This window comes from Danio rerio, chromosome 6, assembly GCF_052040795.2.
Source record: "Danio rerio strain M-AB ecotype USA chromosome 6, GRCz13ab, whole genome shotgun sequence".
NCBI lineage: Eukaryota > Metazoa > Chordata > Actinopteri > Cypriniformes > Danionidae > Danio > Danio rerio.
Window position 1 is genome coordinate 17,633,769 of NC_141026.1, and position 27,861 is coordinate 17,661,629.

At 35.6% G+C, this 27,861-nt stretch overlaps 3 protein-coding genes across 4 annotated transcripts in view; 1 reads left to right on the plus strand and 2 right to left on the minus strand.

The window, feature by feature from the left end:
- nomo (nodal modulator) overlaps positions 1-5,828 on the minus strand; it is a 47,755-nt gene extending 41,927 nt beyond the window's left edge. Inside the window, exons 1-5 of the mRNA XM_087256936.1 lie at positions 5,664-5,828; positions 5,146-5,235; positions 2,543-2,588; positions 2,300-2,400; positions 2,107-2,213 (exon numbers count right to left, since the gene is read on the minus strand). Coding sequence (XP_087113062.1) covers positions 2,107-2,213; positions 2,300-2,400; positions 2,543-2,588; positions 5,146-5,235; positions 5,664-5,801 — 482 coding nt within the window. The 5' untranslated portion in view covers positions 5,802-5,828. The remainder of the gene's footprint in view (positions 1-2,106; positions 2,214-2,299; positions 2,401-2,542; positions 2,589-5,145; positions 5,236-5,663) is intronic.
- Positions 5,829-17,278: 11,450 nt separating this feature from the next.
- On the minus strand, positions 17,279-25,157 carry LOC137495840 (serine/threonine-protein kinase pim-3-like). Of its 2 annotated transcripts, XM_087257055.1 has the most exons (9): positions 24,971-25,157; positions 24,295-24,339; positions 23,994-24,164; positions 23,789-23,871; positions 23,624-23,674; positions 23,175-23,547; positions 22,870-23,049; positions 22,684-22,779; positions 22,330-22,588 (listed from the first exon to the last, which is right to left on the minus strand). In XM_087257055.1, exons 1-9 carry the CDS (start codon positions 25,029-25,031, stop codon positions 22,560-22,562), a joined length of 1,089 nt encoding a protein of 362 aa, XP_087113181.1. In that variant the 5' UTR covers positions 25,032-25,157; the 3' UTR covers positions 22,330-22,559. The 2 variants fall into 2 exon arrangements, with proteins under 2 accessions (XP_087113182.1, XP_087113181.1); XM_087257056.1 differs by lacking the exons at positions 22,330-22,588; positions 22,684-22,779 and adding an exon at positions 17,279-17,991.
- A 398-nt stretch (positions 25,158-25,555) lies between these two features.
- On the plus strand, positions 25,556-27,807 carry LOC141386225 (serine/threonine-protein kinase pim-3-like). The gene is made up of 9 exons (XM_087257084.1): positions 25,556-25,593; positions 25,817-25,861; positions 25,992-26,162; positions 26,285-26,367; positions 26,482-26,532; positions 26,609-26,981; positions 27,107-27,286; positions 27,377-27,472; positions 27,568-27,807. Exons 2-9 carry the CDS (start codon positions 25,834-25,836, stop codon positions 27,594-27,596), a joined length of 1,011 nt encoding a protein of 336 aa, XP_087113210.1. The 5' UTR covers positions 25,556-25,593; positions 25,817-25,833; the 3' UTR covers positions 27,597-27,807.
- Positions 27,808-27,861: the final 54 nt, after the last annotated feature.

Sequence of the window (27,861 nt, forward strand, 5' to 3'; positions counted from 1 at the left end):
CAGTACTTCTACTTTTATCAAAGTCGTTTTTAACATGAGTACTTGAGTAAAGGATTTGTGTACTTCTGCCATCTCTGGTTATATCTAATGTTATTGGGTTATATTTGAAAACAGGAATTTGTGCAGCAAAATTTTGAAAGTCATTTCTAAATTAAATAAACACTGGCTTGTGTGGACTTCCAATTGTACAATGTTGCAAAGCTTTTATGATTATTAGTTCATAATTACTATGACATGAATAATTTTTATTTGAATTACTCATATTTCAGAGTATAACTAATCATTTAAACTATTAATTATTATTATTCTACAGCCATTACCATATCTCTTAGGGCATACCCACACTAGGAACAGTTGCTTTGAACACCTCCGCCCCCCCTCTTCCCCGACAGCCTGCACTCATACTGCATTTTGCCTTCCGAACTGGATCACGCTTATGTCATTGATGATGCGACTGTTCCGTTTACCAGGAAGAGAAGCGCTTTCCCTTAGCACAGTGGAAATTGCTTTAGTTTTATTTTTTTTGTAATATTTTTAGTCGTTTAGGATGCAGTGACATGCAGTTAAATATTTTGCCAAACATATCCACAAATTTTGACATTTATAAATCATAAAAGTCCTTGTGCTGCATGTTTTAGGAAGTTTGCTGAAGGTGCAGTGTGGAGTTTGCGTTTAATAAACCACGACAGTTTGCGTTCATTGAAAAGAAAGAACGATTAATAAATCTATATAAAAAAGTCCCTCAAAAGTGACATTGCGTATTCAGCTTCGGACTCGGGCGCGATTTGCACTCACACTACAAACGTACCCCGCCAAAGCCAAACCAAACCGCACTCTGATACACCTCTTTCAACCGGGCCCTGACGCGGTTCAGGTGATTCTGAACACTCACACTTGTCAAACAAACCAGCCCCTGGGCACGGTTCGGCTGGCATAGTGTGAGTGCACCCTTCATGTTTCCTTTGTCCTTGAAGTTGTTACAAGCTGTTTGTGCAGAGATAAGACCTATAAAGTCTAAAAAACTAAATACTAAAAGGAAAAGAAATATTCTTCCATCTTCTCCCGCTTCAGTCGGTGGAAAAACTGTCAACACATCACCCAAAAGTCACAAAGTCTAACTGGTAGCATTTTTGCTGCCACCGCCATGTTTAGAAATGCTGTGTGTTTGAATGTGAAAGCAAAACTACTTTCTTTGTAAAATACCAATCTGATAAGTTGTGCACCAGTCACGGCAGAAATTTTTGATCTATCAGTGGATAAGGTAGTAGGGGTGTAACATTTGCATCACACTCAAGGTATTTGGTCAATCACAGTGCACTGAATGAATAGCCAGTCAGAGCAGACAAGCTTTTCAGATCAATGAGCTTCGTAATATACACCTAATACATACATAAATGTTCTGTTATAGCAGTCAAGTGTCCCCTTTTAATATATATTTAATTTAATAAATTATACCACATAATTTAGATCTTTTTGACCAGGTTTCTTTTAAAATACATTTAGGCAAAATACATATTGATGCCTCCATCAAATTAAAATGTCAAAAACGTTAACAAAAAGAGACAGATAGCAAACTGCATTCAAGATAATGCATCTACAGTGCTTATGACTTTTCATTTTCAAAAGTGAATGCAAAAATTCCACATCAAGTATAAGAGTTGAAAATGAAAAACACAATCAGTCTTACATCTAAAAGCGAAAATATAAGAATAAATAAGTTGTAGTACAACATTTTATATACTTTAAATTAATAAAATATTCTTGCAGAGTCAGAAAGTATATAGACTGATAAAGAAGTATTTTTCATTATCAAATAATTGATATACTGATTGGCATTTTGGTGGTTCTTTTGTAAATTATGGAAAATGTAATTTAAATAATTATTATAAAAGATAAAGCACCATGATGTAGGATTTAAACCTTTTTGGATAGAATCATTACCTCAATACATTGAAAATGTTGTTTAAAAACAACAACAACAACAAAAACATACAGAAGCATGATGTCATAGGTCCAATTAAATATGTGAGGACATTTCTTTTGCATTATGGATGCCTAGTGTGGCGATGGCTTGAAAACTTATGGATTATAAGAAGATCTACTCACTGGCCTCCAGCATGCGTGAAGACACTCTGAAGAACAGCATCTTCTCCTGCTTTTCTCAAACTGACCTCAACCCCTGCAGGCCCCAACAAATGGCCTTTACTCAAGACCTGAAGGAGATGGAAATAAATGAGCAGATGTTTTAACCTAGCAAAAAAAAAAAAAAAAACTCACAAAATCAGCACTTTCCACTTACAGTTCCCAAAACTGAAAACCCTGTAAAAACAAAGTTGATGTCTTGTTCTTTAGTGCAGATGTCAGTAACTCCATCCACATGTAGGTCCACAGTTGTTGGCTCTGCAAAAAGATAATTTAAAACAAAAAAAGAAGTGAATAGTGAAAATGTTTAGTGAACCCTGGCTCATAACGCTTAAGTTATAAACGATATAAATGTATAAACTTTACAGTATAATCACATCTTGTATTAAACACTTCTTACCAAAGCTCCATCCCGAAGGTGGTTCTATCTTTAGAACAAAATCCCCCTGTAAAAGATGGTAGTCTATATGAGCACAGACATGCACAAATACACAAACTATATATATGTTCGCACCTGGTATTAAGATGCCTTGTGATTTAAGCCATCAGCCATGCCCATTTTGGGGCATTTACCAAATTTAATTACTTTTGATGTTCTAAAATATTTGTTAAACCAATTTGATAAAAACAACAGCATAAATATGAACTAAAACTGTAAAACAGCGTAAAGTGTCTTGGCAGGATTTGATTGGAAATTAAAGAAACTCATAATGCATGTGTTGGAAAACCGGTCTTCTGGCATGATCATTCATTCATTCATTTTCTTTTCGGCTTAGTCCCTTTACTAATCTGGGGTCGCCACAGCAGAATGAACCGCCAACTTACCCAGCATATGTTTTACGCAGCGGATGCCCTTCCAGCTGCAACCCATCTCTGGGAAACGCATGATCATTTCTGCAGCAATCCTTTGCAAAATTTTATTCAAAGGCAAGATAAATTGCTTTCGATGCTCTAAAATCTCATTCGTTACATACATTTTCATAAAAACAAAAGCATACATACATATTAAAACTGTAAAACAGAACAAAGTGAGTAGGCCTAACAGGAGCTGATCAGAACTAAAAGAAAACAATTATAGATCATTTCATTAGACAATGCGTGAAGTAACCTATTTTTTAAGTGTTTTTTTTCCTGGTACTTTTTGTAATATTTGTATTTTTTTGTAAAAGATTATAAAAATTGTGCTAGCATTTGCAGTACTACAATAAGAGAAATCCAACACCAATCAGCAGGGAACAAGTGAAACACATACAGTAGATGTGAACAGTATTGTGTCTGAGATTGGATCAACGGAAATGCATCTCATTACCAGGTGCAAACAGGGGCCTAATGCTGTCAATGATGCTGAAATTGCCTCTCTGATGGTGTGAATTAAAGTGAAGCTGCTGGTGTAAAAGATGAAATACTAAATTGCATGAGTGTGACAACTCCCAACTCAACTTCCGTCCCAGTTAAAAATAGACAGGCATGTCAAGGATAAATTTTGCCCCAATTTACACCATCAGAGATCCTTGCATCAATCTGCAAGTCCTCTGGCAATATGAGATTGGCTTAAACTCCACAGGGGAAGCATCAGCATTGTGCAAATTTGGGCTGCAGAACACATTTCATTTCTTGATTCGTCATAAATTCACTATTAATCTGGGTTTTTGTTTAGTGTCTTTGTTTCAGGACTCCTATTAAAAAGCATCTGCAGTTTATTGAAATAATAAACCTTATTATATTTATTCTGATTAAACTGTAGTTTTGTTAAAATTCTGACAAAAACTATATGAAAGTAAACAAAATTCTTACAAACTGTTCAATTCAGTCAATTTTTCACAAAAACAGTAAAAAGTCAAATGATTTTAAGCAGTTCTGGACAAGAAGTTAACATGTTTATTAACAATGAGACAGCATTGATAGGGCTAGCATTGTTTGGGGGCATTTACCAGAATAATATGAGAAATAATTTACAATTTTAAAAATGTTTGAGTTTTAGAACTTTCTAAATACTTTAAGCCTAATTTTTATAGATTATTTTGAAACTTTTATACATACCAAATATGAAAAAAGATTATGAATACAGAAAGAGCGGAATACAAAAAAAAATCTTTACATTGTCATTTTTTTGAGGGATATTCAATGACTATTTTAGAGGTTACTGTAGGTCAAACTATGTAGACTATCTACTTTTTATTAGGCAACATGAAGAAATAAACACCTATCTTTACAAGAAATGCGTTTTGTAAATATTTAAGATGTCTATCGATGCTCTAGAACTGCCAGTTTCAGACTGTTCAATTATATTTTTTCTAACATTGGTTGGCACGATTTTGCATTCACAATGGTATGAACCGTTATATGGGGGATCAAATGTATATTTATATTATATAACTTTTATTATTAATATTTAAGCTATAGATCAGACAAAAGTTATTTCCTACTATTCGGCAAGCATTGATTAGGGGAGTGAATCCCCCCCCCCCAACCCACCCTGTAATTTGCACCCTGGTTTTATATTTGTTCAGTGACAACTTGTCACTATATTGTTTACCATGCAACTGAATATTCGGTCAGAAAAAGCATGCAAGTATGTCTTCAAAACAACATTAGCACTATTTCATTGACTGAACAATGTTGCACTTTGTTAGTCTTTGGCTGCTAATATCATTTCCCTATAAAGAATTTGCAAATAATACTTTACTGAAAATACAAAATTAAGAAGACAGTCGAATGTAAAACCAACTATAATATTTTTACAGAAGATACTTTGCCTTTGTTTACTAATTCCTTTAACCAGACAAAACAGGAAACATGCAGACTGGACTACATTACCTTATGTCTTTAAAAAAAACAATCTGAAAAGTCTTCTTTATTTTGTGTAAAATCTATTTGATCTATAAGAAAACAATTGCTTATAATTCTGTATAAACTACATGTTGCAGGACATTCTTAAATGACCTTGAAAGCCTGATAATCCACCCAGTCAATCCATTCATTCCAGTGCGTGAGTTACTGTACCTTGTCATACAGTGGGATCATGAAGTAACCATTGATTGGTGCACAGTCAGTCTGATATTTCAGAGAACCCTGCTTGGTGTACAACTTTATCTGTAATGAACACATAAGTAATACATTTTATTTTTTGACAATGTAACGGTGTTACCTTTAAAATCATACTTATTTAGTAACACATACATAACGAAATGAAACAACAACATCCCTATTACTACAACGAGCTTCTTGTACTGGTCGTCAGACTGTATGGAATCTTAAAGTGATTAACGTTAGCCAAAGCTAATTACACAAGCTTGGACAAATCATGTGTTTTGCTGACAATGCTTGACAGTTTGGTTAGGTAGCCGTCACGCAACCTGCTACAGACGGATCACCAGATTATGCGATCTACAACCTAAATGCATCACTGTTTAGGGCAGCAGATGACATACAGATCAGTCTATCAATTCACTTCCGGAACGCCAAGCGCTAACGTAGCTAGCCACTAATCATTTTTAAACAGAAATCACCAGCCTTCTTACCTCAATGACAGAGTAATTAATTTCCACATCTGACTTGACAAACCCCCCGCAGCCAACCAAAATATCATCGGTAGCATTCACAAATGTAAAATACAAAAAAGAAAGCGTAAGAATCGCTAGCTCTTTAATTCCACCCATCGTGCAGCACTGGAGTCGCGCACTGACGTACGGCGCACATGGCTCGGATGAATTGAGCCAATCAACTTCATGGCAAACCATTTTTAGCTTATTCCTATTGGTCAATGACGACCGGTATCTATATTCATTGTTTCTATTGGATATTTCAGGAGAGGAAGTCGAAAAGTAATGAATCACAGATTAATGCAATGTATAATCAAGTATAATTCGAGTATGAATAATACTAATAGACCACTGCATACAGCTATACACCACTGGCTAAAAGGAACCTATAAAAGGTAATTTATTCACTGTTTTGCAGGTTAGTTTGTGCATATGTGTAACAATATAAAGATTATTTTATACAATTAAATTAACTGTTATATATATATATATATATATATATATATATATATATATATATATATATATATATATATATATATATATATATATATATATATATATATACATACACACACACACACACACATATATATATATATTTTTTTTTTCAAGGTCAAAATTATTAGCCCCTTTAAGCTGTTGATTTTTTTAAAAGTCTACAGAACAAACATTGTTATACAATAACCTGCCTTATTACCCTAACCTGCCTAGTTAACCTAATTAACCTAGTTAAGCCTTTTAATGTCACTTTAAGCTGTATAGAAATGTCTTAAAAAACATTCTAGTAAAATAATATTTACTGTCATCATGGCAAAGATTAAAAAGAAATCAGTTATTAGAGATGAGTTATTAAAAACTATTATGTTTAGAAATGTGTTTAAAAAAATCTGCTCTCTTGGGAAAATAAACAGGGGGTAATTCTGACTTTATATTTATTCAACTGTCAGGGTGGAGTAATACTTAAGGTGGAGTAAAATGTAATAGTATTTAAAGATATGTAAGTGTATTTACTACCACCTACTGGAAATTTTAAGAGTCTTATTTTGAGGATTTTTTTCATTTTTAAAAATCTTCGTTTTTTCATATTAAAGTACAATCAGGGATGGCCAAAAACCCATTGAAATTAATTTTAAAATAAAATACAAAATACCTCATTTTTACATGTATCAAAATAAACGACAAAATACAGCAGCCACAACAACTACCAAAATAAAATACTGTATTTTGTATTATAAATATACTATAAAATCCTTTTACAAGGTAGCATAATATCTCTTGGCAAACCTTCTATTAATAGACTATATGATCAATTTTGTCACCCTTTAACTGACTCAGTGGCCTGGCAGACAATGTTTGACAGCAACAGTGTTTCTCTGAGCAAGTTCTCTGCCAACTCATTCATCTCTACTTCAGTACATGAGGAGGTATTCATAAACCTTTTTTTCTCTTTGCTTTTGTACAAATTTCATAGAAAAAATACTGTCTTGAAAATGTTTAATCACTGTAAAAACCATATAATGCAGATTAAGAGTTGGAATATTGCACTATATTTTTTCTTTATGTTGCATAATTTCCATCTATGCTCAAAGCATTCACCACCTTCTTAATCAGTTTTCTGTTTTGATCTCAAGCCTATGCAAATAACTAAGAAAGATTCAACCAGAGGCCACATTTTTATGATATTTTAAAATACTAAAAACAAGACACTAAAGTATTTTAAAACTTAATATTAGGCCATTTTCATAAAATCTATCAAAGGCAAGGCAAGGCAAGTTTATTTATATAGCACATTTCATACACAATGGCAATTCAAAGTGCTTTACATAAACAAGAATAAAAGAAACAAGTAAAATAAAAATAAAAGCTGATTCACCCTGCTTTGACTGAACTCTTGGAACTTCTAGTTTATATGATCCTAATGATCTGAGTGATCAGTTAGGTTTGTATTCAGTGAGCATATCTGTGATGTATTTAGGTCCTAGGCCATTTAGTAATTTATAGACCAGTAATAATACTTTAAAATCTATTCTGAATGTAACTGGCAGCCAGTGTAAAGACCTGAGGACAGGTGTGATGTGCTCTGATTTTCTGGTTCTGGTTAGAATTCTGCTGCAGCGTTCTGGATGAGCTGCAACTGTCTGACTGTCTTTTTAGGAAGACCAGTGAGGAGTCCATTACAGTAATCCACCCTGCTGCTGATAAAAGCATGAACAAATACAAATTACAAAACAAATTACAAAAATGGTAAATACTTCCTATCCCTGAATACAATAAACTGTATTCTTTAAAATAAACGGATAATTCACACATAAAATAAACTTGTCATCATTTACACACCTTTGTGCCATTAAATCTGTATGAATTTCTTTGTATTGTAGATTATTTTTCTAAGTGTTTACTTGCTTTTCACATTTAACAAAATGATGAATTGAAATCTTTATTTATGATAACTATTGAGTCAATTGTTTTTACATTAAACATTAAATTTTCTCAATAATTTGTATTAATTCAATTAAGGATAATCAATAACTTTTAACTGGTCAAAAATAACTTTTAAAAAGGTTCTTTCTTTTTATGTTTCCTCAGGACCATAGGTATTGGATGTTTAATGAAATAATCTTTTCATTTCAATGTGTTTTAGTGAAAGTAGACTCAGCCACTTCAAGACATTGAAAGTTTTTTTTATTAAAAATATTATTTAAATGAAGGTTATTAATAAATATTTGACCAATAAATATTTAATTCATAATGTCTGCAAGATTGATTTCATGTTACTTTATTATTAATGCATTACTAAAATTAAGTTGTTAATATTAGTTAGTGTCCTGTGAGTTGACATGAATTAACAATGAAACTTTATTTACAATAAATAATGTTAACAAAGAATAAATACTGTAATAAATGTATTAGATCTTACCAGGTATTACTTTTTTTTACAGTGGAATATTGGCAACAGTGTTAGTCACTGTAACAGAGCAGTAGCAGAAACTAACTAGAAACTGCTTACAGTTAATTACTGTACTGTAGTTCTGTACTCACAGCATAATAGCTCCTGCATAAACAATGGTATGTAAAATATCGTTATTGTAGTTTAACCAAAACTAATCAGTATTCTGAACTGTTATTAAAAATAAAAAGCTAATCAATTCTTTTTTTGTATTTTATTGTTTTGGCAGCTAACAAAAAGAACATAAAATGTCTGACAAAATTAAACAAATCAGCAGGTGCACCGTGCACCGTGCAGCCATATGTAACTCCTTGATTAAACGTGCAGTGCGTAATTTCCGTGAAGCACTAGAATATAATAATAATAATAATTCTGTTAGGATTTGGATCCCTGTAGCGCCATCTTTTGAGTATATAAGCAATAGCAACTTTGATTCTCAAGTTTGACTATCTTTTCTATGTTTATATTGTATTTTGCATGCATATACGTCTTATTCTTCAGGCCATTTCAATACTGTGGTCATGTCATTCGCCTATGAACATTTCCTGCTTATTGCCAAACTTTTTCATAACTGTAACAAGAGGCAATTTAATCATATATTAAATGTTAAAACGGCTTCCATAACATTATTTATCAATATGTGGACCTTTTTAGATTACTGGGAGCTAATTAAAAATGTAATCCAGAAAATACATTAGAAACATTGTTATTGTTTACATCCCTCAATTAATCTTTATCTAAGTTGTATCTCTAAAAATATATATAATTTAGTTTAAGCCACCAGAGCAATGTAGTCACAACTTTGTGTCTCAAAATATAGACTATTTGTGTTGATATAACAGTAAATGCAGACTACTAAGTAAACGCAAAGTGTAGGCACTGCGTTTAACCTTTGAATAAATTGCAAACAGCATACATGTCCTACATTGCAAATAATCAAACAAAGGATGCAATAAATAATAAAAACGTTTATTGATTAAACAAGTATTAAACAAATAGGAGTAAAATTGAATACATTTTATACTGCACAGGAATTATGGTTTTCAATAGAAATAACAATAAACTGCACAATAATGACACATAATAAACAAATTTAAGTAAACAGGAAGATTTAAAGAAGAAAAAAAGAATAAATCTGAAATTGCACCTGCACAAACGTTTCCAAATAGACTTTAGGAAAAACTTTAAAAGTTAAAAAAAGACATTAAAGAAAGGAAACAACTTTAAATAACCATGTAAAAATATATAAAAATTGCACAAGACATCTTAAAACAGCAATTTTTTTTTTATATAAACCTGAACAGAAACCAATTTAACAAAGAGCAAATATAGCATAATATATAAAAAGCTTATTTGTAAACTTTAGGCAAGATGTTTTGTGCTATTTCTTTATATATATATATATATATATATATATATATATATATATATAGAGAGAGAGAGAGAGAGAGAGAGAGAGAGAGAGAGAGAGAGAGAGAGAGAGAGAGAGAGAGAAAGAGAAAGAGAGAAAGAGAGAGAGAGAGAGAGAGAGAGAGAGAGAGAGAGAGAGAGAGAGAGAGAGACTCTAAACACACTGGTATCTGAGCTACTGGAAAAAACACAAACCGAACCCGTCCCCAAACAAAACCTTCACAAACAAATTGACAAAACATTAAAATATAACTATGATGAAAAACTGAAAACTGAACTCAACCTCCAGACTAAACTTAAATGTTATTCGGCCCTAAATAGAACCACACAGTTGGCAAATTATTTATCATTAAAACAATTAAAAGAAAAGCACATTCTTTCCAAATATCGCCTCTGTGATCATGACCTAGAAATAGAAGAAGGCAGACATAAAAAATCCTGGACTCCTAAGGAAAAGAGAATATGTCAACAGTGTGACACAAACCAAATAGAGGATGAGACACACTTCCTTCTGTTTTGCCCCAAATACACCACGACTAGAGAAATATTTTTCCCCCAATTTGAAACATTGATCAATTCATTTTTTAATTTTAATGACTCAGAAAAACTTTACTATATACTCGGAGAGGACGAATTGACATTTAGACTAGCTGCAAAATATGTATATACCCTACACACATTAAGAAATGGTTAATGTAAATTTATGTCTTATTTAAATAATTTAAACTTTTTACTATTATTATTATTATTATATTTATCAAATGTTTTTTTTTGTGTCATTATATCTTATTTGTATTACTATTAATTATTATTTTCAATGGTTTTAATATGTTTCATATTTGAAATGCTTTGGCAATACTGTATTTAATGTCATGCCAATAAAGCAACTTAAACTGAACTTGAACTGAACTGAGAGGGAGAGAGAGAGAGAGAGAGAGAGAGAAATTGTCCAAGTATCAGGGAACATCTTAATACACTTCAAATGTTGTTTTAAAATTAAATATATAAAAAATTAAAGTGATTTAGACATTTGACACATTGGCTTGCTCTCTTTTTTTCCTTCCTCCATCCCTATCAGGAACAAGTTGTAATGCATTTCTCCACCTCTTCATCAGTAGCGCTGTTGGTATGGGCATTTGTCCTCACTGCATCTGTGATTAAAAGATAAACAGATGATTTGTTGTGAACAAGTACAAATGTTAATCAAAAGAAGAAAAAAGATAATCATGTTTGCTCTCACATAAGTAAAACCTAAATGGGACTTAAAATGATAGTATATAAAGATTCTTTGTTCCTCTGAAATGTATATTTCAAATCAAATCAACTTACTGACTATGACAGTCCTTAGAATGAGTGAACGAAAAGCCACTTTTTGGTTTGCTCCACTCCAGTTCATTTGTTTAGCCAAGGAGTTAACCAAAAGCTTTCCTAGGATACTTCACACTGCTTCTTTAGTGGAAAACCCACCAATAATAAACAAACAAACAAATAAATAAACTTAACTTAAAATAAAAAAAAAATCTATGAAATACAAAAGAGCTTAAACTTACCAATTTCTTCCTTTGTTCGGGCTGCTCCTTTAGTTGATGTTCAAGCTTTTCTAAATCAAATAAATTGGACAAAGAAAGGTCAAATGTGCTTGCATCTGGAGTTTCATCCCGCTGCAGAGTACTGCTTTGTTTTTGCTGATTTTTGAGAATCAGGTCCAGTTGCTGCTTTATGACCTCTTGTGATTTTATAAGTTCAGTCAGTAATGCTAAAAACACAAATAATGAATTAGTATAACATCTCATAAATCTCAACAGTGGGATAGATACTGCTGTTGTTCTCTAGTTAATCTTTACTTTCTAGCTGCATTAAGCCTTTACAAATGTACTGATGTTTTGAATTCTTACAAAGACATGACGAGTTGCAATAAATTCTGTCTTGATCTCCAACTGCACTGGAACAAGGACTGGAAATGTTCCTAGTTCCTGCCATAGTCATTGGTGGTGATGGCTCTTGAGGTGCTGCATCAATTTCTGAAAGATCCTTTATTCTGCCTTTCTTTTCCAGTCTCCTTTTTCCAAATAAATTTTCATCATCACCGTCACTATAGTTGTATCTGTTATGTCCCCTGATTAGATACATTTACAAAACAAAACATTTTAGTATAGTGCCAGGGGAAAGCTCGCAGGTTTTAATAGATCAATGAAATAATGCGGACAGTATGTGTTTAATATAATTGCAAACAAACCTGTTCTTTCTTTTGGTGTATGACGGGCGATCGTCCTCATCTGTCTGCAAATCAGACATCAAAGTTGCCTTAGGAAGTTTGAATTGAGCTTCTTTAGGAGCCTCATTTGTACTATTTGAGACTTTTGGATGGTGAGGAGGTATCATTACTACAACAAGTTTGCAAAGACTTCAAAATCTGAGCAACACTGGCCCTTGCCTTTATCGAATATGAGAATTCACAGAGTAAAACTCATAATTTTCAGCCATGACTTGAGTGTACTGGCCTCTTCTGTGCCGAGCTTGTTTGATCTTACTCAATGTTCTTGTTGTAGACTGTAAAACATGCAAATAAACAAACATGTTTAAAAAATGTATCTTCACTAAAATCTATAAACATTAATAATATTCAGAAAAAGTCTGAAATAAACACTATACCCCTTGAGCATAAGCCCAACAATTCTATTTAAAACCTTGTGGAAAACCTTTGATTATAATAGCCAATAACAATAAACCGTTTCAGCCATTAGTGAAGCAATTAGTAATGTAAACTCTGAAAAGCTCATATATGTTGAAAATGTATCAGCAGTTTACAGCTTGTAATGGACTATAAGCACCTAACTATATCATGCCTATTCACGTTCATAAGAGTGTGCCATTGCCATCTTTTGTCTCTGTGATTTGCTGCAAAATGACCTCATTAACCTTTGTTAAACAATAGTAATAAGACTTAACCAAAAAAAAAATTACTTATTCCTTAAAATCAAAATTTATAACTATCAGTAACATAAAAATCTGCTAGACATTCAGTTTTACATGCGCAAATTACAGCTTGAATAAGAGATAAGGGATTCACATAGGCCAACACATATGAATAAAAGCACATAATAACGCCTAATACATTTCTCTTAGATTATTTAAAGAGTACAGTAAATCGAGTTTCGATCCCTTTTCGTGATGCACTGCATAAACAAAGTCATGAAACCAATAGAAAGCGGAATAATGCCATTTTAATTATTATTTTATAAATTCAAAACGATTCATTTTCATTTACAGAATAACTCAGAATTATTACTGTTGAGTAACCTGAGATTTTTCAACACCCACTATACTGTATTATACAAATGTATAAATGTACTAAAATATAAGTTAAATAAGAAATAAAAAGCACACTTTTAATACACCGTTTAACGGATTCGTCTGTATAGAAACTTTCTATATCGTAACGTTGGCATTTACACAGTTGGTTTCAGTCATGTTTCTTTAAAATATTTATAATAGTTTAACATATTTTATAATAGATAACAGATATTTAAAGATATAATAGATAGCTAATATTTATAATAGATAACAGTTAAACACTGTTACAATCTAACATTGTGTACAAGGAATTTTTAATATATTTTAGTCTATGAACTTTCAGGAATTTTCATAACGTAACTCTGCATTTTGGATCAAATAGTTTTAAGTTATTAAACACTGTTACAACCTAACATCGTGGAAACGTTTTCGAACAGTAAATTCGCATAGTATACATTATACAAGCAGTAAAAACCTTACCCTTCTGGCCGGAATCCAAAAGAGTTGCGAGTTTCAAAATGTTTTAAAAACCAAACTTCTTCTTTAAAAACCAAACTTCCTGGTGAGTTCACCTTTATCTGATGTTCGGTAAGACCGTCGTCCAATCCGTAGCCATCTACAATGTAAATACGTCACACAGTATTGTTATGCAAGTCGCTGCAGAACAAAAGTGGGCGTTTCTGAATTTTCTTCTTTAATGTAGTTTTTATGTTTTCAAAGTTTTAATAACATAGTGGACAAATGCTAATAAATACATAAACGACATCAAGCAACTATTGGTTATTAGTTCATTTTTAAAACATGTTAAACACATTGAGATAATGCATTTAAAGAGGTGTTTTGAAAATGATAGCAGTGAGGCTATTATAGCAGTGTGAAATCTGTTAAAAACAACTTCATTTATAAATTGATGAAATTAAATGACTTTTCATTTCTTAAAGGTTAGTTCACTTCCAGAATAAAAACTACAAAAAAACTTCTTCACCCTTTCGTCATCCAGGATGTTCATTTATTCATTTCTTCAGTCCTAAAGGAAGAAATTATGTTTTTTGATGAAAACATTCAGGATTTTTCTCTGATTTCTGTGGTGTTTCCTTGTTTGAATTTACTAAAAGCAGTTTGAATGCAATGTCTCTAAATGACCCCAGCCTAGGAATGAAAAATGAAAAAAGCCTAGCATAATGATTCGCCATTTTCTTTAAAAAATGTAAATACTTTTTTAGGATTTGCCATTTCCTGCAAAATGAAACAAGAAATCATTTGATGACACCTCATACTTCAGATGCTCATCACATCTGCTGACCAATCAAATGCTCTTCTAGTATTTGATATGTCCCACCCCATTCAAGATGCTGAAATTGGCCATTGTCTTCCTGTTTCAGAATAAAACTGCACATTTTAAAGCATTGCACATTACCGACCCAGTTTTTAAAGTGTAGATAGAACTGCTCAATATGAGTAATGCTGTATGTGATGCCTGATATTATAAATTCCCTTAATTGATCATCATTTATTGACGACTCATCAACCTCAATAACCATGAAATGTGTCCACTGCAGTGGCACACTGTCAGGAGGTGAGTACATTATCTGTAACGTTTTATTCTGGAAGTTAACTAATCATTTAAAGGGCACCTATTATTCACTTATTTTATTATTGGTGTCCCCAGAATGTGTCTGTGAAATTTCAGCTTTAAATACTCTACATATCTTTATTTATATATACCTTGTTTTTGTTTTAAACTGTTGAAAATGTCAGTTGTTTTGTCAGATTAAAAAAGTGTTGTTTCTGTGTTTGTGTCTTAAATGCAAATGAATTGTTTCTCTGTGCCTCTTATTGGAAATAAAGCAGTGTTTGGACATGTCAACTACTGGTCCACAATGACAGGCAATCACCCAGACACTGATGAAGCAGAGACCCAGTCTGAAATAACAATGTTACGGGACCTACAGTATTGTGCCCCTTTTTACAAGATCTAAAATAAGTATCCGATGACCCTGGGGTGTGTATGTGACGTTTCAGCTCAAAATACCATACAAAATTATTTTATAACTCTTAAAACTGCCCCTTAAAGGTCTCTATTTTATCAATCTAAGCATAAAGTCTAAAGTGCATGGAACAAAAGCATTAAGACCATGTCCGAATCCACTTTTGCTATTTTAAAGACAGGAAAATATGTTCTGTGCTCTGGCGCATGGTCCGACAGGGTTGTGCTTATTCTTTTCATGAGTTATGAGTATGTTTTCAGCAAAATGTGCATTAAACCAATCAGAGTCTCATCTTTAGCCGTATGTTCACACCGAAAGCGGCAACAGCGTCAAAGTCGCCGGAATTCCATCATTTTCAATGAGAGCCGGCGGCGAGGAATAGTGCAGCGCGCCTTCACCGGTGTGGGCGTCAAAGAGAGTTGATATCAAGTTAACTTTTTGGTAATGAGCTATGATGTGGTTCGACAGCAAGCAATCAGAATGTAGAAGTCTGCCGCACGAGAGCAGTCCAGAGAACACAGTCACAGTGAACTTTGGTTCTGACCACAGTTGTTTCCACGGGTTTGATTATTGCAGTCACCGGATTTCCAATTATTTGCAATGTTTTCTCACAGGAACATACATTAAAAAGTTACTGGTGAGTTACTCATGTGAATTAATGTTATATATATTTTTCCTTAAAAAAGTGGGAATCTCAGCACAAAACAGTATTGCTGCTTCAGAATATTTCAGACATACAGTATGGACACACTAGATAATTAAGTGCAGCAAAGCCACACCACATGCAACTTGATCTTCCATTGTTAAATAAATTTGATAAAAGTGTGCAACATTTTCATGCTTGAAAGCATGTTTTATGTGGGAATGTAACTGATATGCTGCAACGGCCCCTTTAAATACAAGATCAATGTAGCGAATTTTGACGCTCTTGCCGCCAAAGGTGAAGGCAGACAGCGTTGTCACCAGGGCGCCCAAAGCGACCTTTGACGCTCTTGATGCTTTCGGTGTGAACGTATAGTAAGAGTCAGCTGTGTTGCACCATGGCTCATTTTCTATATACATGGTGGACTTTGTAAGTGGAAAAACTAAACACTTCACTAGTGAGAAAACAGTTAGACAAATCATCTGTTCGAGGATGAAGACTGAGCCTCCTCCAGTCGGCTTCTTTAATTTCTCTTTGCTTTACTTTTACTCTTTAACTATAGCTAACAGGCTCTGCACAGGACTTTAAACCAGCATTCATCTGGTCAATAGCGTGGTCTATTTCAGTTCCTCAAAATAGCAATGCGCCAACAATACGCCTTAACACACCACATTTTTAGACCAGAACACCCATGAGTCCACAAAGTGGCACAAATGGATTTGCTATTTAAACAATGTGGTGCAAAACATGAAAATTACAGTTGTGCTGATCTGAAAATAGCAACTAATCACGCCATACACACCTTGCACCTTATTGCGCCGAGTGTGTGATAGGACCCTTAGGCTTTGATCCTAAATGTGTCATTTTGGTGACTGTTGCTTTGAAGATAATGTGAAATTAAAATATATATATATATTTTTACATGTCAGTGAGTGACAGAATTTGTCTTTAGAAGATATAAAACTGATACAAGCATCCAAAGCTTGCAGTTTCTCACTTTCGCCTAAATGGATCAATGATTTTTTTTCCCCATCACCTCATACTTCAGTTTCTCATCAAATCTTGATCATTCAAATGCTCTCTAGTATCTGACATAACCCGCCATTTTCAAGACGCTTCCCATTTGCTTTTCATTTGATGCGCTTGAGCTCAACCACCCTCACTGGCAGAGCTGTGATATGTGATATTGATATAAATACAATATTGGCTGATTGTTTTTTTTGTCTAATCTTTCCCACCCTCTCTCCATGTTTCAGTTGAGATTACGTCAAACATAGAATTAAAATGCTGAATTGAATCATCCAACTATGATGGAAAAACATTTACTGAAATAAATTCCAACATGCGCATCAAAGAAAGTCATGTGATTTTGTTTTAACAGATTATGTGATAACTAGGAGTGATGGTACAGCATTAGGCAAACAAGTGGACCGACCACAATGTAGAGCATCTGACATGTTGTTTTGGCCATTCTAAAATCATTCAGCCAAAGTTCATCCTTAGACTGGTTCAGTATTATTATCTCCAGGCGCAAGTCATTTATTAAATAAGAGAAAGGACCACAGTGTCTTCTCCTACCACAGCAAATTCCCTTTTTCTTTTTTATATTTGGTGCCGGTTTATCAGGAAGTGACCAGTTTTGTTCTCTTAGATGGAAACAGTGCTTTATTCATAAATGTCTTATGCAATATTCCAGTTTTGTGGATAAATCTCTTTGGATGGAAACACAGCTAATGATATCTAGGTGTAAGTCTTCTTGCCACACACACTTGTCATCGTGGCTTTAATGTCCTTAGGAGACCTCCAAATTCCAACTGCGCCAAGTAAATTAAATAAATAAACTGACCCAAGTGTTTCTAATCCCGCTGAGAGTGGACTGATGGATGTTGAGACAATCCCTCAGATCCTGCTCTTTCTGACCAGCGACAGGTAAACCAGGAACAGGAACCATTGGTCAATCAGTGGAAGGCATTGGCTCTGGTGCGGAGCAGGAGTCTTCATGACAAAAATGATGATCATTACCTGGTAAAGTTAACAGACATTAACATCTCTGGTGTATTTTGTAAATAAAACATGACTTCAGATGAACAACAAATTCCACTGTATCTCACATTTCACAGTTTTATGGTCAAACCTTATTAATATCATTATAAACATTTCTTAAGTAACATCTAATCACAAATATTAAATATATCCCAAGTAAATAACTCAAAAATAAAATTATAAACATGTAAACACTTTAAGGAAATAAACAGTTTTTTCCCCCTTTAAAATACAAATATTACATTTCTTGTATAAAAATTTGTATGAATAAACTTTGTGATCCTTTTTGTTAAAAATATAAAGTAGTGGTGAACAATATATTGTTTGAGCATCGATATCGCAATGTGCGTATTTGCAATAGTCACATTGCAGGATTAATTTTAATAATGATTAAAAGATAAAGATATTATCAAAATTTGACATTATTTATCCAATGATGACCATGTTATTTTACATTTGATTGTTTTGTTTCTGTACTTGAATACTGTTCCACTCCCCAGAAAAGCATAAAGCACTGTTTATTTATTTATTATTGCTTGTAATTTGTTATAATTTATGCAGATGAACTGCATAGAAAAAGTATTTTTCATCCAAGTCGATCTAAATTAATAAAAGCTTTCCAAATATAGCCATTCAAATCATCTGGTGAAATTATATTCCTATCGCAATGTATATCGCAGCAAAACAAAAAAAAATGCAATGTCAGATTTTTCCAATATCGAGCAGCACAAATATAAAGCAATTGACAACACTGCCAGAGAGTCTTTCTCAGCCTTACGCATGCTAGACGTGAGCTAACTACACCTACATTGAGGTATAAACAGAATAGAAAACTCTTTTTCAGTACACAATAATGATATATACATCATACCATCCAGCCCCACTGCATTTATTTATTGCCATATTTTTAGCAGAAATAATACCTGGTCATTTATGTCATGCAAACACATATGTAGATTTATTATCAGTGTGTTACTGAAATGCAACATGATAATTTATTAACTGTACTCTGTTAGCCCTTACTGTAGTTTATTATAAAGCAGATGTTTGTAAACATGCTTTGTAACCCTTGTCATGAACTGATCAAAGTAACAAATTGTAAACATTTGGAGTAAGATATTGTAACTGAATGTTTAGGGTTTACTTTAGAATGGTTTTCTATGGGAAAGTGCTAAGCATGTAGTTTAGCATCTTGTGCTTGTATTCTAGCAACACTTATTTGCTGTATAAAGCATGTATTATATCAATAAATAATTTGATCTGTGTTTCCATTTCTCTTAAAGGATCATACTGATAGTGAGTGAGTCTCTGTTAATTTTAAAGTCCCCGTTAACTTCAATTTTATTGTTCATTTTCTTTGAAAAGGACAGAATTCTTGTACAGAATATAAACAACCATTTTTAATTATGAAAAACATTTAAATTACTCTTGGCTTGTTTTACTAGTTTATATTATATATTTGTTTCATTGCATATTCTCATTTTAAAAACACATACTAGTTTACACTCTGAGCTGGTGTGTGTGCATGTGTGTGTGTGTGTGTGTGTGTGTGTGTGTGTGTGTGTGTGTGTGTGTATGTGTGTGTGTGTCTTCAGCTCGTACAGCTTCACACAGAGCCTTACAGATGCAGCAGAGGAAGCTCAGGATCAGGATCTGTTCTCCTCAGTTCCTCTGCCCCTCCTGCTCTCCTTCTACAAATCATTGACAGCGTTTATCTACACTGAACCTGACAATGCAACCCAAGCCATGACTGCTGGATTCAGATAAGTGTAATGTCACTGGCCACCTGTGCAGTGCAACCAGGGATGGCTCTCAAGGTCATCTAAACTGGACCGATCAGCCAGTGCTGCACTGAGACACCAGTGAATCAGCTGACGGCACTCTGTTACACACAACACCGTCTTCAGAAACACACAACAACACACTTCTGCTCGCTCGCCAGGCTATCTCTGAATGTGTCTCAATCTCTTACCTGTTGACAAGCTCCTAGGGAAGGTCAGTCTGCTCTACACACATACGGACAATTTAGCTTACCCAATTCTTCTATAGCACATGTCCTTGGACTTGTGGGGGAAACCAGAGCACCTGGAAGAAACTAACGTGAACGAGGGGAGAACATGCAAACTCCACACAGAAATGCCAACTGGCCCAGCCGGGACTCGATCCAGTGACCTTCTTACTGTGAGGCGACAATGCTAAGCACGGAGTCACTGTGTTGCCCCAGCATGTATATCAATTAAGAAAGATGTATACAAGCATTTAAATATCTACTGACTAATTTAACTTTTCTCTTTCGTCAGATGGGTTCAGGTAGTGCCTCTTTCCTGCTGCGCTTCAGGAGAATTCAGCATCACAAGCAAAATGACCACCTTGTGTTATATAACATATATTGACCAATCAGCACGGTTGTCAAGGCAGAATCTCAAGCACAACCAATCATTTTAAACAGAGACATGGTGAATCATTTAAAGAAATTTAAATGTTAAGTTCAGAGAACTTACAATATGAATTAAATGTTTGTTGCTGCCTAATGAGTAAGTTAAACACACCTTTGATGCCAAAACTTGGTATTTTTATTAATGAAAAGTTATATTATCCGCTTAGGGCCCCAAGAAAGTCTGGAGGCCCACAATAAATACTAATAATGTAATTTCCTGTCATATTTTGTAGGATAAGGCTTTAACAAATACATTTTACCTTAAATAGCATGTGTGTAATTGTGTCCCCCCACCCCCAATCATGGATCAGTCCAGCAGTCAAATCAGATGAAAATTTAGTTTTAGAAAACAAATAGTTTGTTCATTAATTTTAGTTGTGAACTCATTTTAAGCAAACAAATCTTTTAAAATGTAGAGATTGTGTTCAGATAAAAATATAGAAAGCAAGACAGAGTGATATAAGATAAAGACAGCTAAATAAATAAGCAAATATGAAAAGTGCTTATTACTGAAGGACTTCCGGGTCTCATGACTCGAATTGCTTAGGGCCCCCAAATCACCAAATCCAGCCCTGCTCATAACAAACAATCATCATGATCACGGTACAAAGTGTAGAGTAAACAATGTTATTAACACTATGAGCTGTATTTGTTAAAATAAATGTTAAATTATTGTGTGTTTCATTAGACAAACTGTTGAGATGATGAAAAACACGCAGTCTTATACGTTTTAGTTAAATTGTGATTCTCTGTGCTGAACATTGCCCCCTTGTGTTGTCTATGATCACTTACTGAGGAGAGACGTGACCCTGCACCACAAAAGCACTTTTTTACTTCTTTTAGTTTGAGCACATGCTTTTTAAAATGATTGAGTTGTTGAAACTTTGACCTACACATGAAAAAAACATATTGTTTAAATAAAGTTATTTTTTAAATTATAATTGTATTCTAACCTGAAACTGAAGATCGTCCTAAAAAGAGATTTATTGCGCTATATTGGGATAATTTGTAATTTGATGTGCACAAAAGAAGATAAAGACATTAGTGTTTACTTTAAATTCTCGTAAGAAGTTTAGTAATTGTATTTTTTCTAACTTTGAATTGAAGATTATATCAAAAAACTATTCAGCACGCTTCAATGTTGAAATTTTGTAGTTCAATGTCCACAAAAACACAATATTGTTCATTTCAAATTCTCATACAAACTTTTCTTTTTTACTTAAATTAAAGATCACTCAAAATAAAAAAAAAAACATTTGTTAAATATCAGCATGCGTGTATGGACATTTACTGAGTTTATTATCGACAGATCTGTGTTTAAGTAAAACAATTCGGCTAGTTTAGATTTTTATGTTTTAAATTCAGACATCAAATTTTGCAAATAAAGGTTTGGTCTAGTTAGTTCAGCACACTACAGACAGCATGATCATATCTGACTGAACAGAGTCTCCTAATTCCTCCAGTGTCTGTGTTCATTCATTCATTTTCCTTCAGCTTAGTCCCTTTATTCATCAGGGGTCGCCACAGGGGAATGAACCGCCAAAATATCCAGCATATGTTTTACACAGCAGATGCCCATCCAGCTGCAACCCAGTACTGAGAAACATCCACACACTCTCACATGCACAAACACACTATGGCCAATTTAGTTTATTCAATTCACATAAACCACATGTCATTGGACTGTGGGGGAAACCCATGCCAACACATGGAGAACATTCAAACTCCACACAGAAATGTCAACTGGCCCTGCTGGTACTCGAACCAGCGACCTTCTTGCTGTGAGGTTACAGTGCTAACCACTGAGTCACTGTGCTGCCCTTGGTTTGAACATTTACATTTTAGTGAAACCAGTAAAGACAAAAAAAACTGCTGTAATTGCGTATAAAATAACTTTATTGTTTATGATTTATTTAACATCTGTCCCCGTTTTTCTCTAAGTGGTCTAGAAACTGTACATTTGTCTACTGTAGACTAGCTTGTGTGTGTGTGTGTGTGTGTGTGTGTGTGTGTGTGTGTGTGTGTGTGTGTGTGTGTCTTCAGCTCGTACAGCTTCACACAGAGCCTCACAGATGCAGCAGAGGAAGCTCAGGATCAGGATCTGTTCTCCTCAGTTCCTCTGCCCCTCCTGCTCTCCTTCTACAAATCATTGACAGCGTTTCTCTACACTGAACCTGACAATGCAACCCAAGCCATGACTGCTGAATTCAGATAAGTGTAATGTCACTGGCCACCTGTGCAGTGCAACCAGGGATGGCTCTCAATGTCATCTAAACTGGGCCGATCAGCCGGTGCTGCACTGAGACACCAGCGAATCAGCTGACGGCACTCTGTTACACACAACACCGTCTTCAGAACCACACAACAACACACTTCTGCTCGCTCACCAGGCTATCTCTGAATGTGTCTGAATCTCTTACCTGTTGACAAGCTCCTAGGGAAGGTCAGTCTGCTTCTGGACGTGACCCTCTGTGCGCCTCTGAATGGGAAACGGTCACACAGGATGTTGTAGAGCGTCACTCCTACTGACCAGACTGTAGCTGGAGTCGCATGGTAGCGATGTCTACGAAACCACTCGGGAGGAGCGTATGCAGGAGTGCCTGAGAGACATAAGAAGACCACAAACATCTGCTCAACATGCTCCAGTACAGACAAATTCCCTTTAGTGGATCAGCAGAAGTTCACAAACATCAACAGAACGTTTCCTTCTGTAACTCAAACTCACCTGCAAAGTATTTGTAGGCCGATCGCTTCAGCAGATCTCCACAGCCGAAGTCCAGCAGCTTGATGTCCTGGGATTCTGTGGAGATCAGCAGGTTTTCTGGTTTGACGTCCCGGTGCAGGACGCCGCGGCTCTCGCAGTGTTTAAGGGCCGCAATCAGCTGCACCAGCACTTTCTTTGCAAGACGCTCATCCAGACAGCCGTTCTCCTCACAGAAGCTCTGGAGATCTTGGCAAGGATCCGGTCGCTCCAGGATCAGGATGTAGCGCCTGGGACGGTCAAACCAGTCCAGCAGCTGCAGGACACTGGGGCAGGCAGGAGCTGATGTGACACGGGTCATCAATGCCACCTCCAGCGGCAGCCGACCCTGACCATCCTGCAGGACAAACCCTCCATTATATCCAGAACTCAATCAAACACAGCAAACACAACAGATTCACATTAAAACATACAACTTTCAGTCGCTCGGGGGTCCGGTCCTTCGACACGTACTTGATGGCCACCTGCAGACAGGAAAAGCAGAGTAAATCACACCTGCCTGATTGTGACACATGACATTTACTGACAGCAACATTTCTAAAGCATGTCTGAACAAAGGAGGGAAGAAAATCTCTTACTGGCAGTCCATCAGACCTGCGCATCCCAGCAAACACAGAGCCGAATCCACCTTGTCCCAGCAACGGGCCCTTCAGGTACAAGTCTGCAACACAGAAGAGCACAAGAAATGAAGAAAAGAGAGAAAGAGAAAACATGCTGCGGTCTCTTCAATGACAAATCATTTCCTAACTGAGCCATAAGATCTAGAAGATGAGCTGTGCTGACCTCTGCGAGAGCGTTTGGCTGGTCTGCTGGACGAGGTGTACGCCGTTTGCTGGCTGCTGCTCTGCCTTTTCCTCTTGCTGTTCCTCTGGTCTGTGGATGCAGAATCAGCCAAATGTGAAGGCAGAGGAGCCAAAAAACCAGGAAGCTCAGTGGTGCCGTCCCGTGTATCTTCTGTGCATCAAAACATTTTTAATGAATCTTTTTTGTTAACTTCTGTAATCCTTTTCATATTAGTCAAACATCATACAGCATCATACAGTGATATACAATGACAAACAAATGAAAGATTAAAAACACTCACCTCCTCTTTCTTCACCCATGTGGGACATGGACAATCTCCTCCAACCTGCAATAAAACAGACAAAAACAGACAAATATAAAAAATAAATGTAAAACAAAGTAAAGAAGAAGAAGAAGAAGAAGAAGAAGAAGGAATGAAAAAAGAGCAACAAAAATGTGTTTAAAAAACAATCAAAAAAAGAACTAAAATAAAGATGATTAGAGAAATTGTGCTCTTTAAAATAAGTCTTTCTCAGAAATCCTCCAACAGCTTCAGAAATCTCAGGAATCGCACAGAAATGCTCTGCAAAGTCGCCTCGTCTCTCAACCAACAGATTGCGATGGGTTTGATTGTTTTTATATGCCGTCAGAAATCATACAATAACACGCGTTGCTATAGCAACTAATAATGGCGCGACCTTGCGTGCCTGAGATATTTTTTTATTTTCATGAATATAATTCATGCAGTTATTCGATTTCCTAAATCTTAATTATTAATAATAATTAATTAAAAGCTCTTGTTATAAAATTAAATAACTATCATTTTAATAGGCCTATCAGCTTTCAGTAAAACTTGATAGCGTCGCCACCGACATTAGCAGCAGAGAAATCTTTAACGAAAATAACACAGAAATTCAAGAATAAAGTTTTTAATAAACATTACCAAATAAACGAGCTCTTCTATAAATGTAACTTACCATAATGAAGAAGTGGACAAAGATGAAATTGTTCTCCATCCGGGAGAGCTACAAGAATCATAAACTGTTTTCAGAAAAATTATTGTATTATTTTCTGAGGAACACATTTCTAGGAGTTTATTTACGCTAAATTTCATGTTATTGCCGAATCACGCTGAAGCAGGGCATTAAGAAAGGTCATGTGACTGACGTCCCTACGTCACTCCTTGCGTAGTAAATGTATGGCCAACGCACAATTTAGGTATATTAATGAATTATATTTTTAAATAAAATAAATTGTATAATAAACAACAATAATATTAAATTAAATAAGGCTTTTAGTGTTTCATTTCATTTAATTTCGATAGCTTAATCACTGTATGGTGATGGCGCAGTATTGATGAAAGCTGATTGGCCAATTGAAAATTACCCCGGAAATTAAATTTTTATACATTTTTAATTTAATAACAAGAGCTTTTAATTAGAACTAATCGGATTTATACCCCTTTTTGGTTATTTGTATTTTACAATTTTAGTTGCTATAGCAACGCGTGTTATGATATGAATTCTGACTGCATATAAAAACAATCAAACCCATCGCAATCTGTTGGTTGAGAGACGAGGCGACTTTGCAGAGCATTTCTGTGCGAATCCTGAGATTTCTGAAGCTGTTGGAGGATTTCTGAGAGAAAAAGACTTATTTTAAAGAGCACAATTTCTCTAATCATCTTTATTTTAGTTATTTTTTTGATTATTTTTTTAAATACAATTTTGTTGCTGTTTTTTCATTCCTTCTTCTTCTTCTTCTTCTTTACTTTGTTTTACATTTATTTTCATATTTGTCTGTTTTTGTCTGTTTTATTGCAGGTTGGAGGAGATTGTCCATGTCCCACATGGGTGAAGAAAGAGGAGGTGAGAGTTTTTAATCTTTCATTTGTTTGTCATTGTATATCACTGTATGATGCTGTATGATGTTTGACTAATATGAAAAGGATTACAGAAGTTAACAAAAAAGATTCATTAAAAATGTCTTGATATACAGAAGATACACGGGACGGCACCACTGAGCTTCCTGGTTTTTTGGCTCCTCTGCCTTCACATTTGGCTGATTCTGCATCCACAGACCAGAGGAACAGCAAGAGGAAAAGGCAGAGCAGCAGCCAGCAAACGGCGTACACCTCGTCCAGCAGACCAGCCAAACGCTCTCGCAGAGGTCAGCACAGCTCATCTTCTAGATCTTATGGCTCAGTTAGGAAATGATTTGTCATTGAAGAGACCGCAGCATGTTTTCTCTTTCTCTCTTTTCTTCATTTCTTGTGCTCTTCTGTGTTGCAGACTTGTACCTGAAGGGCCCGTTGCTGGGACGAGGTGGATTCGGCTCTGTGTTTGCTGGGATGTGCAGGTCTGATGGACTGCCAGTAAGAGATTTTCTTCCCTCCTTTGTTCAGACATGCTTTAGAAATGTTGCCGTCAGTAAATGTCATGTGTCACAATCAGGCAGGTGTGATTTACTCTGCTTTTCCTGTCTGCAGGTGGCCATCAAGTATGTGTCAAAGGACCGGACCCCCGAGCGACTGAAAGTTGTATGTTTTGATGTGAATCTGTTGTGTTTGCTGTGTTTGATTGAGTTCTGGATATAATGGAGGGTTTGTCCTTCAGGATGGTCAGGGTCGGCTGCCGCTGGAGGTGGCATTGATGACCCGTGTCACGTCAGCTCCTGCCTGCCCCAGTGTCCTGCAGCTGCTGGACTGGTTTGACCGTCCCAGACGCTACATCCTGATCCTGGAGCGACCGGATCCTTGCCAAGATCTCCAGAGCTTCTGTGAGGAGAACGGCTGTCTGGATGAGCGTCTGGCCAAGAAAGTGCTGGTGCAGCTGATTGCGGCCCTAAAACACTGCGAGAGCCGCGGCGTCCTGCACCGGGACGTCAAACCAGAAAACCTGCTGATCTCCACAGAGTCCCAGGACATCAAGCTGCTGGACTTCGGCTGTGGAGATCTGCTGAAGCGATCGGCCTACAAATACTTTGCAGGTGAGTTTGAGTTACAGAAGGAAACGTTCTGTTGATGTTTGTGAACTTCTGCTGATCCACTAAAGGGAATTTTTCTGTACTGGAGCATGTTGAGCAGATGTTTGTGGTCTTGTTATGTCTCTCAGGCACTCCTGCATACGCTCCTCCTGAGTGGTTTCGTAGACATCGCTACCATGCGACTCCAGCTACAGTCTGGTCAGTAGGAGTGACGCTCTACAACATCCTGTGTGACCGTTTCCCATTCAGAGGCGCACAGAGGGTCACGTCCAGAAGCCGACTGACCTTCCCTAGGAGCTTGTCAACAGGTAAGAGATTCAGACACATTCAGAGATAGCCTGGTGAGCGAGCAGAAGTGTGTTGTTGTGTGGTTCTGAAGACGGTGTTGTGTGTAACAGAGTGCCGTCAGCTGATTCGCTGGTGTCTCAGTGCAGCACCGGCTGATCGACCCAGTTTAGATGACATTGAGAGCCATCCCTGGTTGCACTGCACAGGTGGCCAGTGACATTACACTTATCTGAATTCAGCAGTCATGGCTTGGGTTGCATTGTCAGGTTCAGTGTAGATAAACGCTGTCAATGATTTGTAGAAGGAGAGCAGGAGGGGCAGAGGAACTGAGGAGAACAGATCCTGATCCTGAGCTTCCTCTGCTGCATCTGTGAGGCTCTGTGTGAAGCTGTACGAGCTGAAGACACACACACACACACACACACACACACACACACACAAGCTAGTCTACAGTAGACAAATGTACAGTTTCTAGACCACTTAGAGAAAAACGGGGACAGATGTTAAATAAATCATAAACAATAAAGTTATTTTATACGCAATTACAGCAGTTTTTTTTGTCTTTACTGGTTTCACTAAAATGTAAATGTTCAAA